The 17,889-nt window shown below is 36.4% G+C and overlaps 1 protein-coding gene across 2 annotated transcripts in view; it reads left to right on the top strand.

Moving 5' to 3' along the window:
• The window catches only part of SPAG9 (sperm associated antigen 9), a 70,775-nt gene extending 53,476 nt beyond the window's left edge, over positions 1–17,299 (top strand). The window contains exons 19-30 of one of the 2 annotated variants that reach the window (XM_085304597.1): positions 181–408; positions 870–1,065; positions 1,947–2,069; positions 2,581–2,661; positions 3,087–3,154; positions 5,669–5,817; positions 6,956–7,127; positions 8,148–8,261; positions 9,922–9,960; positions 10,829–11,005; positions 11,838–11,975; positions 13,631–17,299. In XM_085304597.1, coding sequence (XP_085160723.1) covers positions 181–408; positions 870–1,065; positions 1,947–2,069; positions 2,581–2,661; positions 3,087–3,154; positions 5,669–5,817; positions 6,956–7,127; positions 8,148–8,261; positions 9,922–9,960; positions 10,829–11,005; positions 11,838–11,975; positions 13,631–13,746 — 1,601 coding nt within the window. In that variant the 3' untranslated portion in view covers positions 13,747–17,299. The remainder of the gene's footprint in view (positions 1–180; positions 409–869; positions 1,066–1,946; positions 2,070–2,580; positions 2,662–3,086; positions 3,155–5,668; positions 5,818–6,955; positions 7,128–8,147; positions 8,262–9,921; positions 9,961–10,828; positions 11,006–11,837; positions 11,976–13,630) is intronic. The other variant, XM_085304599.1, reaches the window with a different exon arrangement.
• Positions 17,300–17,889: the final 590 nt, after the last annotated feature.

Below are 17,889 nucleotides of genomic sequence, written 5' to 3'. Positions count from 1 at the left end.
TTGCATTTTGAACTTAACCTGATCAGCAGACATTAGATACAATATGCAGAATACCTATAGGCTTATTTTGCTGATGGTATCTTGGGTATTGGAGARTTCTTTCTGTTTGAAAGCTCAGTATGTTATTAGGTAGAAAAGTGACTCTTCTTTATGCACACAAACATGGTTAATCTCTTTCAGGAGCTAGAGAAACAGACTATCCTGCAGGAGAAGAAGGGTCGCAAGAAGCGGACCCCAGTCAAGTGGACAAATCATCTTTGTGCGGAAGCATGACCAGCAACAGCTCTGCAGAAACTGATAGCCTGTTAGGAGGAATAACAGTGGTTGGCTGTACTGCAGAGGGTATTATAGGAGCATCTGTAGTTCATGATGCAAACGGCAGCTCACCTATGGCCGATAAACAGTCAGGTAAGAAAGTCTTAGAAGTGTGGCTGAGATGGCAAACACCATCAGGTGTAACTGAGGAATGATGATGTAAAATAAGTACTGTATGGAAATACTGTTTTCATGTGGTTTGTCATGCTGTTGCCTTAGTTTTTCTTATCAATTACATTTTGCTACTAAACCTGTTCACTGTTTAAAGGGCAAACCAAACCATCAGTCACTGAGTGGATGCTTAAAGTGAACTTTCATGGGGGAGTTGGTATTTGACACCTGTTACGTCTGAACTTAAATAGCAGGTTGCATTGTTTGACTTTTTCATTTTAGATGAGGTATAAAACATGGATTGCAATTGAGGTGTTATTACAGATACGCAGTTAGCTGTTGAAAGTATCAAATTCTGGGCTGTTTAAAACAATTAAGAATTCTGTCTCTGCAGTGGTTAGAGTAGTTCAAGTTTGTGTTTTTTTTTTTTTTTCTCTCTGTAGACATTGCAGCTGAAAGTAACTCTGTAGATGAAAATATTCCAACAGCAGAGGAGGCAACAGAGGCAACAGAAGTCAATGCAGGGGCTGGAGAAGACACAGCTGATACTGCACAAACTGGAGTCTATACAGAGCACGTCTTTACAGATCCTCTGGGAGTGCAGAATACAGCGGAGGGTTCTCCAGTGTACCAGCCTAGGTACTTAATCAATACTGATACTTTGAAAATGTGTTTAAAATGAAAAATGTATCTTCAGGAACACAACATAGAGATGAAACTTCTATTTTGTAAAATATATTGAGCACACAATTTTTTTGAACATTGGTAAAGATGAGGTTTGTCAGGAGTCTTGAGATAAGCTTTGTTTTCATGAAGCATTTACCTATGTATGAAGAGTTTTTGTCACTAAATTMATTTCTTTGGTGCAGATACCTCCAGAGGGAGTAGTGAGTGTCTTAACGGTTTGTTGCTAGGTCCTCTTATGATTGTCTTATGGCACTGATCTATAAATGCCCATGTAAATCTCCTATTTTGAAGTAAAAATAAGTAAGAATTACATTCCTTTCTCCTGGTCAGCTCGTTGTTCAAATGCATTTCCCTTTTCCAGAATAGTCAGTCTGTGAGTATAGATACAGGGGTGGAGGCAAAGCATAAAAGTAATCAGTATTTCAAATGAAAGCACAGTTCAGGTCTTTGGACATCTCAGCAATTTTGATTCTCCATGTGACGGCCAAAACTTATTATTGGGAAGTCAGGGCATTATAGCCTTTCTGTAAGCATTTTCCTCATTGTGTGCCTCTGACTCTTCTCTGCTATTCCCAGAAATACTAGTAATATTGACAGAGTGGAATGAAGTGTAAATTTCATTCTAGAAGTAAATGACTGTTTGGAGAAATTCATAGTTACTGAAGTGTTTGCTTGTATAGTTGGTATACCTTTATGTGTGGTTGCTGGATTTTAAATATCTTGTTTACTTCCAAAGCAAATGTTGACACCAAGAGCAATAAAACTCATACCTAGATTATACTCAGAAAAATCTGCACACTTTATTCACAATACTTTTTTTTTTGCCCCCTCAGTAGTGAGTCGGAGTTGTATAAAGATATTGCAGTTTTGCCAAATGAACAAGATCTAGTGAGAGAAGAAGCACAGAAAATGAGTAGCCTTTTACCAACAATGTGGCTTGGAGCACAGAATGGATGGTAAGAAAACGTTCATCTTAGATTAGATTTGTTTGGAGGAATTATTTTAAACTTACTTCTTGGGCCTACAGGCTGATAACTGTCTCGAGTCAAGATGAAGTGCAAGAAGCCCTCGAGAGCCTGAGCTTTATACACTTGGCTATATTAATTAGATATTACAGAATTCAAAGGAAGTATTGTAGGTGATTAGTAAGCACCTTTTGGCAGGTGTTTTATCTCTCTCTGGAAGAGCTTTTCTAGTGAGTTTTGTGTAGTAATTCCATAACATTCAGTTTTCAATATTATACTAGAAAAACATATTGCCCTTAAGTTTCTGTAATGTTTTGGGCATCTGAAAAACCATTATGTCTGCTCAGGTAGTTTGTTCTTCCTATTTCTATAGGTTTTTCAGTATAAGATGAAAACTTGTTTTCCTTCTAATTGTGGATTTCAACTATAAGGCTTTTTGTTGTTTTTTTTGTCTGATAGACTTTTTTGAGTGCTTTCAATCCCTCCTGATTTGTCTTTGCAGCTTGTATGTTCATTCGTCAGTGGCCCAGTGGAGGAAATGTGTTCATGCCATTAAACTTAAAGATTCTATTCTCAGTATTGTGTAAGTTCTGAAAGAATATCATGTAAATCATAGTGAACTTTGATTTTTAAAAAAAGCTTATAATTTATATGTTCTCCTAAGATATTTGGAATGCTGGTTGCCATAAATGGACACGTATTCTTTGAAGGGCATTGAAAAGTGTTTGGGGAGTAAGGAAAATGAAAGGAATCTTATCTTTTGAAGATATGATTCAAATCATGAGTTTCTTGGCAGCTATATGCTCGGAAACTGTATAGACTATCATCATTGTTTCCTTCAGGTATTGTAGCTAAAAATATTTTTAGCTATCTGAAGTAGACTTTGAGGCTTATTGTAGAAATCAAAGCACTAGTGTTAATGTGAATATAAAAGCGATGCTGAACTAAAACCCTTGTATTTTCAGAAATGCAATCTAATATGTATTTTTGCTTTCTTCTTTTTCCTAGACATGTAAAAGGGATAGTATTAGTTGCACTAGCTGATGGAACACTAGCAATATTTCACAGAGGAGTTGGTAAGCTTTCTATTGATCTTAAAAAATGAAGTTGTTACAGATTTCTTGAAAGAAATGTACTATTTATAATGTTTTTGAAAATATATTCCCCAATGGCCTGTTTATAGACTATTTTGAGAAATCTTTCCAGTACTACTTTTGCAGCTTCAAGTACCATTTAGAGTTTATTTTATTTAACCAACTGTAACACTAAGTTCAGGCAAACTTAAAAAGCAGCAGTTAGGAAGCAGCAATTAGGAATCTTCTGTCGTCTTCCTTTTGTCATAGATATCCAAGTTCTCCTGTCTGGAATTAACCACCATAGATTCTCATTCTGAAGTTCTGTAAGGCTTCAAGGCCTACAGAGTGATTGGAATTATAGATGCTATGTATAAAGTTTATGAACCAGTTGGCCCTCTGAGTTTATATCCATTGCTCTTGTGTACCCCTCATTCCCTGTACATTTTTTTTCTATGAACTGCTTATCTAAACTGATTTCTTATAAGCTTATTTTCTGGAATACGTTTTTCTTTTTGCTTAGAAAAATCTTACATTTCTGTAAAGTGAAAATCTAAGACCTTTCAATAGTCTTTTTAGCTAGAAAACTTGTATTGAGATTCGTCTCAGATTTGTGGCTCTGTGTTTGCCTACCAAGCCTATTGTTGCATTTATATGCAGTTTACTTAACTCTCTCARCTTCAAAAAGACTGGCTGCTGTTAAGTGATTGTTCTCCCAACTGTTGAACAGAATTCTTTTTTTGTGCTGCTGTTAGTCTGTTGCATCTTACATGCAAGGCTTGTGGTCAATTTTGAATATTAGGTGTTTTAGAGGACTTACCTTTTCTATCTTGAATCCCTCGTGATGAAGTCACTATCTTATCTGCAAGAGTTTGGCCTGATCCTTTCCTTGTTGACAGGATAGTAGAAAATGGTTCTGGAGATTTCTTTGCCATCAAAACGGTCAAGTGGAGAATATTTGAATATGATTCCATTTTTCTGTAAAAGCGAGGGAGGGTATCAGATGTCCATCCAATTAAATGTCACATCTTGTATTCTTTTTTTCTCAAAGCTTAGGATTTGTTTGTCTATATGCAATACCTGCTACAAATGTCGTAAATGCATAGCACAAAACTACAAGTATAGAATGAATTGCTTTAAAGTGGCCCCTTCTCTAATATAAAGATTGTAGGTCTACAGTGGGATTTCTTTTTTTTTTGCTTTTTTCCCTGCATTTTTTTTTTTTGCTTTTTTTCCCTGCATATTTTTTTCTTAATAGCACTTGCTTGTCTTCCATAAAGCTGTAGTCCTCCAGTGCTTGCAACTTTTGCAAGACTTCCTACTTTCAGGATAGTTGTCTTTTCTGTAACTTGGTACAGAAACCGGATCAACCTGTGACCTGCTTTGGCTTGCTGCTTCAGAGTTCTTTTATAAGCAATGTAATTGTTGCTAATGAGGAAAATGTAGGCTTATTCTGACTCCCACAGAAATTTCTGCACTGTTCTGGTTCATTCCTGGAATTCCTTCATATCCTGGAAAGAAAAAGAGTGGAATATGGAAAGAAAAAGAGTGGAATATGTCTGAGCTAAATAGCAAAAACTCTATTAGTCTGCTTTATCGTTTTATTTTTCTGCTTGTTCGTTGTGCACAGTAGTTATGTCTCTTGTTTTATTAGTGTGAGTAACTGTCTGTGACAGCTTTCTCAAATTTTTTTAAGCACCTCTTTATAATTTCTGCCCAAATCATTTCTGTATGAGCTCTGTTCCTCTGCCTCAAGAATACATATCTGCAGTGGAAGGTCTTGTTATGAATAACTGGAATTCTTCTGTTGTCTTCCCAGATTCCCCACTCATTTGTTCTCTTCCTTGTGGAGTTTCAGATCATTGAGCTCAGCATTTTAGAGAACACAGATTGCACAACACTAATGCAAACACTGGAGAAGATGCAACTGGGATGAAATTGTGGGTGGGGAGGTGTCTCTCTGAAATCTCACACTCTGGCTTACAGGCTTAAAGGATGTCAAGTAAATGTCTGATCTCTAGCTTAGCTCAATCTAGGGAAGAACTTTGCTTACTCAATTTATGCTTTTTAACATATATCAGGTGCTGTCAGCTCCCATTGCATATTAGAAAATCTTCATGCACCAGTCACTATTTCTATGCTAAGCCAAGCGTTAAGTGCTTACCTCTATGTGGGTAGTAGCTTGTTGTTAGCTATCAATGTGCTATCCAAGTAACATTTAGTACTAGGTAACTTGCAGTTTTAAAAGGTGTTTTGTTTAAAACTTTTCACACTTTGTCACTATGCAACCTTATGTAAAAATAAGTGTTTTGGGTGTTGATGTAATTAGTTGTAGCTTGTTTTTAGTGAAGAACCTAGCCATAAGTTTGTATCACCTTACTCAAGTTGTTACAGCAATTTTAAGAATGACTGTTCTTAAACAAGATACTTGCCTGTATTTGTAAATGATTTTTAACTTGTAGGAACCTGTGTTTTGTTTTCCTTGTTTTCCTCGTCTCCCTCTTTCTTTTTGTGAAGATGGTCAGTGGGATTTGACAAACTATCACCTCTTAGACCTGGGCCGGCCTCACCATTCTATAAGATGCATGACAGTGGTACACGACAAAGTCTGGTGTGGCTACAGGAACAAAATCTATGTTGTTCAGCCGAAGGCCATGAAAATAGAGGTAAGTTAAACTGATGTTTGAAGTATAATTGAATGTTGGGTGTTAATGCTATCTCATGCCAAACTCAAACTCCAGAGTAACTCCAGAGAACAGTTCATCAGCGCAGAAACAGGCAGCAAAGCAAACTTGTCTTAGGAAATACTATTCATTTTTCCATTATTCCATTTCCAAATACCATTAATTTTTAAGATAAAATGTTGTTTTCATTGTTTTAGAGTTTGAAAAATGATGAGATGGTCCTCGTTTATTAAAACTAATTATTTTAGAGTTTAGTTCTCTACTTCTAGCTGACCAGAAACAGGAAAGTATCCTTATAGGTCTTTGCAGCACTCGCAAGGGTAGCGCTCAACTCATTCGTTACGTTCATATGTCCTTATTTGTTCATTATGTTCTCCACCTATTTTAGAGGTTTTAAAATGTTAATACTGCATGTACTCTCCCTCCATAGAATACTTTGTTTCTGTAAAGGTGTCTAAGCTGGTGTTTCTGCAGTGCTATGTGTGTATCTGGTGTCCCACAAGTGCAGAAAGTGGCCAAGGTTTCTGGAAACCCTTATCGAAATTGATACTTCAACTTCTGGTACTTGGTCTGAGATATAGGCCTTTTAGAGGGTAAATGCTCAGCTCTTCTTCACAAAAACACATTATGAATTGGGTCCTTGCTATTTTCAGGAGAGTTTTTTACATGGGAAAACTGAAGCAAGGGAATTGATACAACTGTGATTTGAATTGTGGTGGTGGTTAGTATGCGTATTGCGTGGATGATTGGGTTTGTAAGGTAGAACTGGAAATAAACAATTTTTGATCATACATATCTTGTTCTGTGAGTGGAAGAGCTTATACCAAGAAAACTCAAGGTTAAAATGGAAACCGAAGTCAGAGCAGGCTAGGAGTGTAATGTAAATGAGAATGCAGTAGGTAGCTATAGCTTTGTGATCATACTTCAGGGCAGGGAATCAGTATTTTTACTGTTTACCAGCATCATACGTAATTGTAACTAAACTAAGCACTGTATTTGCTAGTTATCTAGCAAATCAAGAGCGTAGTAGATGAGTTGAGAAAACTGACAGTATAACAGAGAAGCCCTTCTTATTTTTCCCTTTATTTCAATTTCTAACTGAAAATCCACTCTTTTGTAGAAGTCGTTTGATGCTCACCCAAGAAGAGAAAGCCAAGTGAGACAGCTGGCATGGGTGGGTGATGGGGTATGGGTATCTATTCGTTTGGACTCTACCCTGCGTCTCTATCACGCGCACACGTATCAGCATTTACAAGATGTGGACATCGAACCTTATGTAAGCAAAATGCTAGGTAAGTTAAGACCAACCAAAGTATTCTTATACCTCTCTTGCTGTCTGGAGCTTTCTTTTCCTGTTATTGATCAGGGAATTCTCATTGCAAGCAAAGAAGAAGGGTAGATCCTGTTTGATGTATGACTTGATTCTGCAGTTAGAAGCCTAGGTCTGTTTGTAAAGCCTGATGAGGCTATAAGTATTCTGATACAATCTATTAATCCTAGCTGATGCTGACTGTTCCTGAAACCTCAGAACTAATTAAAAATATGATGATTGGGTATAGATCCAGAGACACTAAAATCTTTCTCTACTACTGGACTGATGTGTGTTTTTAATCCAAGAATGGGAAGAACCTATAACTTGTGTGGAAAACTGTCTTTCATTTTCCAAGAGAATGCAAGCACAAAATTGCAAATTTTTCATTGCTCTGAAAACTAATAAGCTAGTGTCATTGTTTACATTTGGTGTTTATGTAACAGCAGTTCGAGAGTCTACCTAAACACAAAAAATACAGGTAACATAGCCATTTGAAATCGTTCATGAATAACTACTGTGCCACTGGTATACAGGGGGGTAGTTTAGCCTACATTGTACTAGACTTGACAGATTTCTGCCACTCTCTCATAGCATTATTTTCTTTGAAGTTTGTTCACTTTTTATATAAGGGGAAAAAAGTAACCCCCCCCCCCCAAAAAAAAAGCTAGAAAACACTTCTGTAAACCCATATTTTTTGGTTGAAAAGCCCTGAAATAGGTTATTGCGTAGCATTATAGAGGAGTTGTACTTTTTGTGCTATCTAATAGTTCATTAGTCTCTGTAGCGGTTCACAACTTAATTCAGAGAAGTGCTTTAGCCTCTTAAATTATCTTTACAGATAAAATAGGATTCAAGAATGTACCCTTCTGCCTTGGTTCTGTTTGAAGTGGGAGGGTATTACATGTCTGCATGGGTTGGGAGTTGATGTTGAAGTTCTGTTATGGGACTAAAAATTATCTTTTGCTCATAATTTTTGATGAAAAGCATCTTTTGTTTTTAGGTACTGGTAAACTGGGATTCTCATTTGTGAGAATCACAGCTCTTATGGTGTCTTGTAATCGTTTATGGGTAGGAACAGGAAATGGTGTCATCATCTCCATTCCATTAACAGAAAGTAAGTAAAACATAAATGAATAGCACTGTGCAACATGCTTTAGATGCAAAAAGAAAGTATTAAAGGTCATTCAGAGGCTTACTAATGGATCGAGAGCTTTACCAGCAGATCTGAATCTTTCAGGTTGGTAACGGAGATTGGCTCTGTGCAGTGTAGCGCATAATCTGTGTCCATGGTTACAATTCTCTGTGCAAAGAGCCCATCTCAAAGCTCCCTTGTTCAGAATTTAGCAGAGATGATCAGGCTTGAATAGAGAGACATTTTGAAGCCTTGGAGGTGTTAGGAGTATTAGCAGTAACTATACCTCTGTATAAGTTTATTGCTTGCAAGAGAGCTTTAGTTTTCTAATATTATTTATGATCACTGAAGTAGCTTTTCTGTTCAACTTAAGCAAGTTGCTATTGTTGCTAGTACAATTTGAATGGCTTTGGCTTTAAGAGTTCATCACAAAATAGGCATGAAGGGTTGGAAGAGCAGTATACCAACTGCTTTAAAGAATATATTTAGAGCCATAGGAGTTCTAAATTCTTCATATAGAGCACTTCAACTTGTGGTTAAAATTCTATTACTGCATAATCCAGGTATCTGCTTAGTAGATCCCAAGCTCATGCCATAGGCTGAAACTACTGGAATGGGAGGGGAGAACCATTCTGGCATGGGCAGTCGCCCTTTGACAGAAGGAAATGGTCTAGTTTTCACTTAAGGGCAAAACAAATCTTAGGTAGATTAAGCTTGGGAAGAGTATCTGATTTGTAGGTTTTTATTTTCTTAAACAACTTATGTCTAAGACTAATGTAAAAGCACATGGATAAGTAGTGCAGTCTGACAAGTGATTAAGGTAATTTACTATTAAAACTCATCATGTTGTATCTGCTTTTTTGAACAGCACATGCATAATTTTATCATACTGTTCCATTACATTGTCCATCCATTCAATAAATGTCTTTTTGCATTGCATGAGTGTATTTAAGGACAGACTTCCTATCATGAATTTGAAGTAGTTAAGTCATGCTTTCAAAAATTATAGCTCTTAATTGGCATTAAGCTCAATTTAATGTTTCCAGAGGAGTTTTTTTTCTTTTTCTTTTTTTTTTTTAAAAAAAGAACCATTTTAGAGCTTGTAGGTTTAACTTCAGTTTTGTTCTTCATGAATAAGAACAACCATTTGAGTAGGCTAAGTTGCAGGTTGAATAACCTGCATTATATAAACAAATACTTGTTTCAAAGGCAGTTGCATGTATGCGTACTCAATTACATACTCTCAGTTTCTTGGGTCTCACTAGCAGAGCATCTTATTGGATCTGCAGACAGTTCACACAGGCACTTGGAAAAATGAGGAGTTGTATACTATTTTGTTAGCCTTCTGCTAAGGAAAGAGAGAAAGGGGAAACTTTGCTAATTAATGAAACTTTACATTGATAAAGCATGTGAAAGTGGTCCTGCTTTCTTTGTCCATTTTATACTGAAACTTTTATACCAAGATGCTGTTCTCTGTGACTTTTTATTGAATCTTCTGTAATTAAATATTAACTGGTTTTTAGGAGCTAAAATTTTGAGCTCTATCTTATCAGAAACCAAAATATGAATGGTGGGTTCTCATTAATCCTTCTCCTCTACTGTCATACCTATCCATTTCCCCTTTCCTCCTTTCTCACTTTAGCTGTAATCCTCCACCAGGGACGTTTACTGGGGCTGAGGGGTAAGTGCAGATCCTGAACAAAAATCTATTTTCAGGCTTCTAATAGCCACTTTGAGGCTGTTTCCCACTCCTTATAGATTTACCCTTTGTGTGTTCCTAAATGTTTTTCCACTTGCAGTTACTGCATTGCAGCAGTTTTGTTTGCTAAATGGCCACCAATCTGCTCAGCAGTTTAGTATATCATCCTGTGTTGCAGCTGAACTTTCATACAGACTTTGTTTTTCTTCCAGCCAATGTGATACCATATCTTATAACTTTGTCATTAATCCACATCATTTACTGTCTTGTTACACATCACTGTTTCTTTCACTTCTTTGATAGTCTTTGGAATGGAGATGGCTTGTGTGTCTAGCATGAGTACTTTATTTTAATGGATTTTAAAACTTCTCATTAAGAACCAGACATGGAGTTCTAAAAGGGTAGCTCCTTCATGCCTACAGATGGTTATTTTTAGAGAATTTTTTTTTTGCTGGTGAGGGGGTACCCTATGGTTAATATGAATAAAAATGCATTTAATTATATGTTAAGTAATTGTATGTTAAGTAGTTTTCACACTGAAACACATTAGAGGTGTTTTCTCTGAAAGATGTAGCCCTTTCACAAATTGTTTTTTCAAAAGTAGGAAATTAAAAACTTGATGTTTATGCTAGACTAATAAGAATCCTGCTCCATTTTCTGAGGTACTTAAAATAACGAAGCATGCAATCTTTTTTTTCTTTCCAGCTCTGTCTTGAATTGGCATTGCTGCCCTTCTGTTTCATTTTTATCTGAGTTGGCTTTAGCTTTTAGATGATGTCATAAGGTTTCTTAACAAATAGTTATTTCTGTAATTTGTGTTTTCAAGTACAGAACACTTTTTCTTTTACAGCTAATAAAGCAGCAGCAGGTTCCGGAAACCGTCCAGGAAGTGTAATACGTGTATATGGAGATGAAAACAGTGACAAAGTGACTCCTGGAACGTTCATACCATATTGCTCAATGGCACATGCACAACTTTGCTTCCATGGGCACCGTGATGCTGTCAAATTCTTTGTCGCAGTCCCTGGTGAGCTTTTTATTACCATTGCTCAAGTGAAGCTTCTTTTTCATCCTCCTTTGCTTGGTTAAATGTAGTGTTTAAGGAAAAGAAGGCCAGTGGAAAAAATTATATAGTCAGAACAACTTGTTATTTCCTGATTTGTGAGACTTGCATGACTCATAAAAGCAATATGATTTATACTTAGAAAAGGGTTGGTCAGGAGGAAAGAAAAGCCTGGTTTTCAACTGGGAAGAGGTACTCTGGTAACTGAGTACGTAGCTATTAAGAAGATGGTCAACTGATAATGGACATAAAAGCTCTGATTTAAGAATCAGGCATCTTATAGGAAGGAAGAAAAAAACTGCTCATAGAGAAGCCTCCAAAGCAAAGGATATTGATTTTTAAAAAGCTAAAGATTGTGTAGAAGCTCCAGTGCTGGTTAAATACCATCTCAACACTTGTGTGCAGTGGGTGTGCTGGGATGTGAACAACAGAAGCTTGCTTAAGCTGACATGTGATGAAGAACTTCAGTTTCACAGCTGAAAAAGTCCTTAGGTCTGTTTCAATGTCATCTCTAGGTTTGTGCTCGGAAATCTATTGAGAGGTGCTTCATTCTCTGATTCATGTTGAACTGTCCTGAATTTATTTCTTCTCTTTAGATTCTTTTTTTCTCTATAAGCATAGCCAACTTTCTGCTCCTTTGAAGAGTTTCTCTAGAATCCAAAGCTTGAATGTATGATCAGGCATAAAATAAGTTATTCCAAAGCCCGAGTACATGTGGTGTTTTCTATTTAATTATTCTGTGAATGTGGCATAACGATGTATTTTGTGTTTTTTTTTTTTTTTTTTTTTAATACAGGTCAGGTTGTTTGCCCACAGAGTAGTGGTGGATCAGAGCTAGCAGGTGATAAACCAGCCCAAGAGTCCTTAAACCAGAGTCCCTTAAAATCAATGTTGGTGATAAGTGGTGGAGAGGGATATATTGACTTCAGAATGGGTAAGAATTGTCAATCTCAATATCAGTTGTAAGATTTTCATAATGCAAGTGTCTTGGATCAGGTCATTAATCATACGTTCTCGCTAGCTAGGATATATATAATGTATTAAGCCTGTGTGTATCTAGAAGCATCTTTATCCTCCTGCTTCCCCACTGCCACTCGCTCACTCTTCATTCCCTGCTCTCTTCCCAATCATCTGTGTAAAGGTATTCGAAGCCCTGCTTTGGAGTAATGTACCACCTTACTTGTTTTAAGTTGTATTTTCCAGCAATTTAAGAGAATGCTTTAACCTTTAAAAATATGCCTTTAAGTATCACTTTTTGTAGTTAGTCAGCACATTTAAGTATTCTGTGAATGACACTGAAACTAAACTTGCTTGTAGTTGAGCAAAAACAGGGAAAAGTGGTTCACTTTTATCTTTGTATGCCCTTCTTGTTTTGATCGCTACTTATTCCATGATGGTACTTTTGCATGAATCTAGCCCATAAAAGATMTGATGTGTAAGCATTTTTGTGTGTATTGACAGTTTTTTGAAAACTTAAATAAACAAAAGGTGATTATGGTTAATGTTTAGACTCTGCAGCTGGAGAACTTGAGTGAAATGCCGCCCAAGGAGTCACGACTCCTAGACCTAATTTTGGCCTTTTAACCTCAATTTGCTTTCATTTTTTTTTCCCTAATGAAAGGGGAATTTGTGCATTCCATAAAGGACAGTCCAAATTCTGTCATCCTGCTACTYGATAAAAAACAGTTCCTGTGCATAACTCCAGTGGAGTTAGACAAGAGGCATGACTTGAGGCACTTCTGTGCAACTGTCGTGAGGTATTAAAAACTCTGAGCTTGTTCTAAGCAAGCTGGAATAACCACATTCTGGATGTGCTTTGTGCTGTCCTTGCAGCATGATGTAAAGACATGAACTTAAATACCAGGGCAGTATAGCTGCATTAGCTCTACCATTACCTCATTAATTCAGGAACTGGTTCAAGAGCTAGTTCAGTCCATTGTATGTTTAGATTTCTGACCTCCATAGCAGTCCAACCAAAAGCTAGCTAAATTGTGACTTGAAACTTTCTGAAGTTGTCAGTCAGCTCCTATTTCATCTGGCTAAACTGACTTTCCTCTGTACCACCAGACTGCCTCCGTAATGGTGTATACGTGCAGTTTTGTTAGTGCTTAGTCTGTCACCTTTGATCCAAGTTGACGCATGGCACAAAGGGTTTAGACATGGTCATAAAACTTCTATTCTCTTTTGAACAGCAGTTAATGGAGGATAGGTTTAAAGCTGTCTTATGCCAGTTTGTGCTGAGTTGTTGTGAAAAGCTAGAACAACTAGAGAAAGAAGGAAGAAAAGGTTTGTCATTTGTCAAATACATGAATATTTTGTTGTCTTATTTGTGTTCAATTAATGCTTATTACTGTTCAGGTAAGAACTGAAGACTATGACGATCAGAACATAGGGCTCTGTGGTGAAATAATTATGAAACACAAACTGTAATGTATATGTTAAAGATGGTGAATGTGCTCTTATATGAGCAGATGGCAAACTGCCTTTTGTAGTGTTTAGCCTGTAAATCTAATAGCCATTTGTCTTTCTCTGTATGGTGTTATATTGTTTTTCATTGTATCTGCCTAAATCAAAGATCTTATTTTTCAGGTGATGAAGGTGGAGAATCTGAACTCCTTGGAGAAGCTCTACAACTTGAACCTTCTGTAGCCAAAGCTGAGAGGAGTCACTTGATAGTGTGGCAAGTAATGTATGGCAGTGAGTGAGCCTGTAGGATGCAGCTGGAGACCTTAGGGGAGGAAAAACAACAAAAAGCTTCTGCATGTTTTTTTTATTTTGTGAAACCTGTTTCACTACATGATGTTGAAGCATTTCTTTGCTATTCAACTTTATATTGCAAATCTGTCATACCTTAACTATACAGGAATTAGCTTGTGCTGTTTTACTGCACCCGTGTTACATGGAACAGTATAATGAAACCAGAACTTTTTCGAAACTGGTGTGTACACCATAGTAAGCAATCCAGACATAGTTTTACTGCACCGCAACAATCTAATGTAGTTCACTTTTTTGATAGTCTTACTTGAATTCAGCTTTATTACAACTGAGCTTCATTTATCTGTATAATGCATTGACTAAAACAGCAAAGTTATTCCCAGAGTATTATAAAATCAACAAATTGGTATCAGATGAATTGTCAAGATTCATCAATATGTTCAGCGAGGGCTAAAGCAAACTGTAAATTTCAGCTTTTGTTTTCAAACCTGGAGAATCTTGCTTATATAGTGTATACAGTTTCATCTGTCACTTCCATCAAAAACTTCTGGGGAAAAGAGGGGATTGTATAGAAATTAAGATGATAATATTTAAATAAAACTTCATGTTTTGACTGCTAAACCGTAAAGCTTGAGAACTGCTGCCCTCAATAAGCAATTTTGAGCCCAGTGTTTTCCTGTTTCCCTGACATGGATACATGTGAACAGCTGAGTTTTTTCAAAGGGTATTCTTAAGATTTRAATTTGAGAATAACTGTAAAATTCTTGAACAGGGGGATACATTTTGTTCTCTTCTTGTCTTAAATCCTTATGTCCTAAGCACTAGAATGAACTTCTCTGCCTAGCTGGTCAAACTCATGAGGCACTACAGGTGTGAAGGTTAGAGACCTCAATTAGAGCATGAGAAAAGACTGAGAGTGTACAGGAAAAAAAGCATTCTGCCCAAGTGAGATTGTAAAGGAACTTTAGTGCCAGATAATTAGGTATAAAGTGTATTTTTGTTATTTGTTTGCATACCCCTGTTTAGATTTAAAAAAAAAATCATGTTTAGAGACAATGTTAGCAGATAACACTAAGAGTGGATAAATTGAAAGTCAGGAGACTCTAATATCAGGCTGACATTCTGTCTACTCACCATCTATTTTTTTAACCATAAGTGTGAGTTGCAGACTGTCTTCCTTTTACGTTGAATTTCCTACATTGGTATCAGAACTAASTTCAACACTTCATGGTTTCTGTTCTTCGAAATATTTTAACACTTGGATTTGTTCTTTCATTTAGTCTCTAGAAGGTGAAAGTCTGAGGGGTTGTGATAAACATCTAGTATGTACCCCCAAAAGACTGGGACTGTTCTGTTCAGATTTGCAGAGAAATTAATAATTTGATCATGAGAGAACTGAACAGTTTCAGAAAATTAAATGTAGAAACACTTTTTAAAACTGCCTAAACATTTTTATGCAATAGGAGCAGTTCTGGTCTATCAGGCAAACATGTGTTTATATATTTTCTTAATTTTTTAAATGAACACATTTAGCTGAAGTCTATTGTGTAAATATATATTTAGGCAGCTTTTTCAAATGCATATCATAGCTGATAAACCAGAAAATCTCCATTCAGGTCTATTGGTTAGATTTATATGTATAAATACTTTTTAAGCAACATATTTTGTACACAGCTGTTCCTCTCGTAAATATGTATTTAGGACATGAACTATGTAGTAAAATCCTTATTAAAGATGTCTAATATCTTGGTAGTATTTTTCTCTTCAGAATGCCAAAAGTGATAAGAACGTGTTGTTCATAATTGCTTTCCAAATTCATCTTTAAGGTCACTCTTAAAGTACTTCAGTTTAAAAGTAAAGTCTGGGAACTTTTTAAAAAATTATACAAGTACAGAAAATGAACTGACTTCATGCTCGTATAAAGACCTGTTTAAAATTTATACTGACATGTATGCTGAACTTGAAGCACATCTGAATTAACATATGAAATTGGATTTCTAAGAAAAATGCTATCTAAACTTTAACTGTTGTGCAGAATCTTCACTAAGTGGTGCAGTTTCATTGCTTTTTCTGCCATCTTAAATTTATTAGCTCTGTGGAAAACAGTCTCCAAAGCTTTTACTCAGTGGTTGATTGTCACATTCTCATGTTCTCAGAAAAAACGCACAATTCTTTTCCTTGGTTCTTGTATAGCATTTTACTTGTAATTACTGAGTTGTTTCTCTGAATGGCTTCACTGCTATTGAATAGAGCAGATGAATCTGGCAAGTGTGTACTCAGTCTTTTGCCAAACGTATCTGGTTCACCGTGCCATTTTTAGCCACCTCAGTGGACCAACTTCTGCAGATTGTTCAGAGGACTGTTTCTGTCCGGTAGTGGAAGGGTTTTAAAAGCAAATGCTAGGTGTAACTATGTACCACTGTGGGTCTAGATAAAAGGCATGTGCACTTCTCTGTATTTCTCATTTTAAAACTTTATCCCCCGTCCTAAGGTACAGTAGGTTAAAAGGGTCCCTGTTCTCATCACAGCGCACTGGGATTTATATACTCTCTACTTAATGTCACTTTGAATAAAGCACGTAAAACCCCAGGCACTGAGATGACAATATACTCCTAAAAACTCAGTCTCAAGAATGTGTTTATGCATACACTCATGTGGTTAAAGCATCATATAAATAGGAGCTAATCTCTTGAGAGCTACAGCTTGTTAGTAATTTGGAAACATTTCGAGCACAAAATATGCAGCACATACTTGCCTGGGTAAGGGTGTTTGCATGGTAAGGTGAAATGCGTTGTATAAGCTGCTGCATTGTTCTTTTCTTGTAAAGGTCTTCCTGCGTTGGATCAGATAGAGCTGGCAGAGCGTAGACACTTTATCATAGGCTGCCTTAGTAACAAACAAATGTTAAATCTGTTTTATTATACTAACTGTTCTAAAGAACGTGTGTCTCTTAAAATGCTGTGTAACTGAATATTTATTTCCATGTGAGTATTATAAAAGTTACCAAAGGATTAAACCTGACTTAGCACTCTTGTAAGCAACCCTGTTGAGACAGGGTCTTGTAAAGGCCCTGATCTGTAAAACAAGACGCGGTAAACTCAAATTCAGTTATTTATGGAAATGAAATGTTTTTTCTAACAGGGTTATGCCATATTGTAACAACTTATGTTGCACCTCAAAGCATTTTTCTATACACTAAATGTCTCTCCTGCCCTCTAACAAGATTAAGTTTCCTTTATTAATTTTGTTGATGCACATTTCTCAATCTTTTAAACATATATTTTAAACATTTTATGGTCTGTAATTTTTGAAAGTTTTTTGTCTATTGGACACTTTACGCTGAATTTTACTTGCCTCTGTAATCCGAGATGGATACTACAGCGTTAAACTTGCTGTCTGTTAAAACTTGAGGCTTCTTTTCTGTGAGCAGAAAAGCTCATATAGCAGTGTAGTTATTTCAGTATTTATTTCTATTATTGAATCCTTGGGGTTCAGAATGTAACTTTGTACATGAAATATATATAAATATGTATATGAAACATGCATTGGATTGGTGTTTTCTTTGTAGTCTCATGTTCAGTTCAAAAGTTTTTGATGCTATCAAAAGGCATAATGAAGTATTTTATACTAGCAGCTAAATATTACCATCCTAAATATTCATTATATGTCAACTAATATCATACTAGGTAAACGCAAGAATGCTGAAGAAAAACTGCATTCACTGACTGGATCTCAAATTATGCCATGCCATCTGTAGATGGCCTTAACTACCTTCCATTGTCCATTCCCTGTTGTCCATCACCGTTGTTGCAGCAACTTGGTATTTTATCGTCTTGGTGTTTAAAACATTCCTTTTACTCATTTACTGGTGCTTTCTTAAGATTTTTCTCTTGTTAGACCTCCAGAGCAGATGTGCTGACAAACTTCCCTCTCACCGCAGCGTTTATCTGTAGGACGGGTCTGTTCACGTGCATGCTGTGTCACGGCATTGTGCTGAGGCGTTGTGCAGGTCTTGCATATGAAGAGAGAGCATAAATCTTTATTCTGTGGATGTTTAAGCTCTTTTCCCAGCCCTTACAGCACCTTAGTCTCTGCATATAGGTAAGTAACTGAATTTTTCAGATTCTGCATTG

The sequence above is a fragment of the Rhea americana genome, unplaced genomic scaffold, assembly GCF_003343005.1.
Source record: "Rhea americana isolate MKP2758 unplaced genomic scaffold, rheAme1 scaffold_21, whole genome shotgun sequence".
In the NCBI taxonomy this organism is placed as follows: Eukaryota; Metazoa; Chordata; class Aves; order Rheiformes; family Rheidae; genus Rhea; species Rhea americana.
This window is presented reverse-complemented; position numbering and strand designations above follow the sequence as displayed.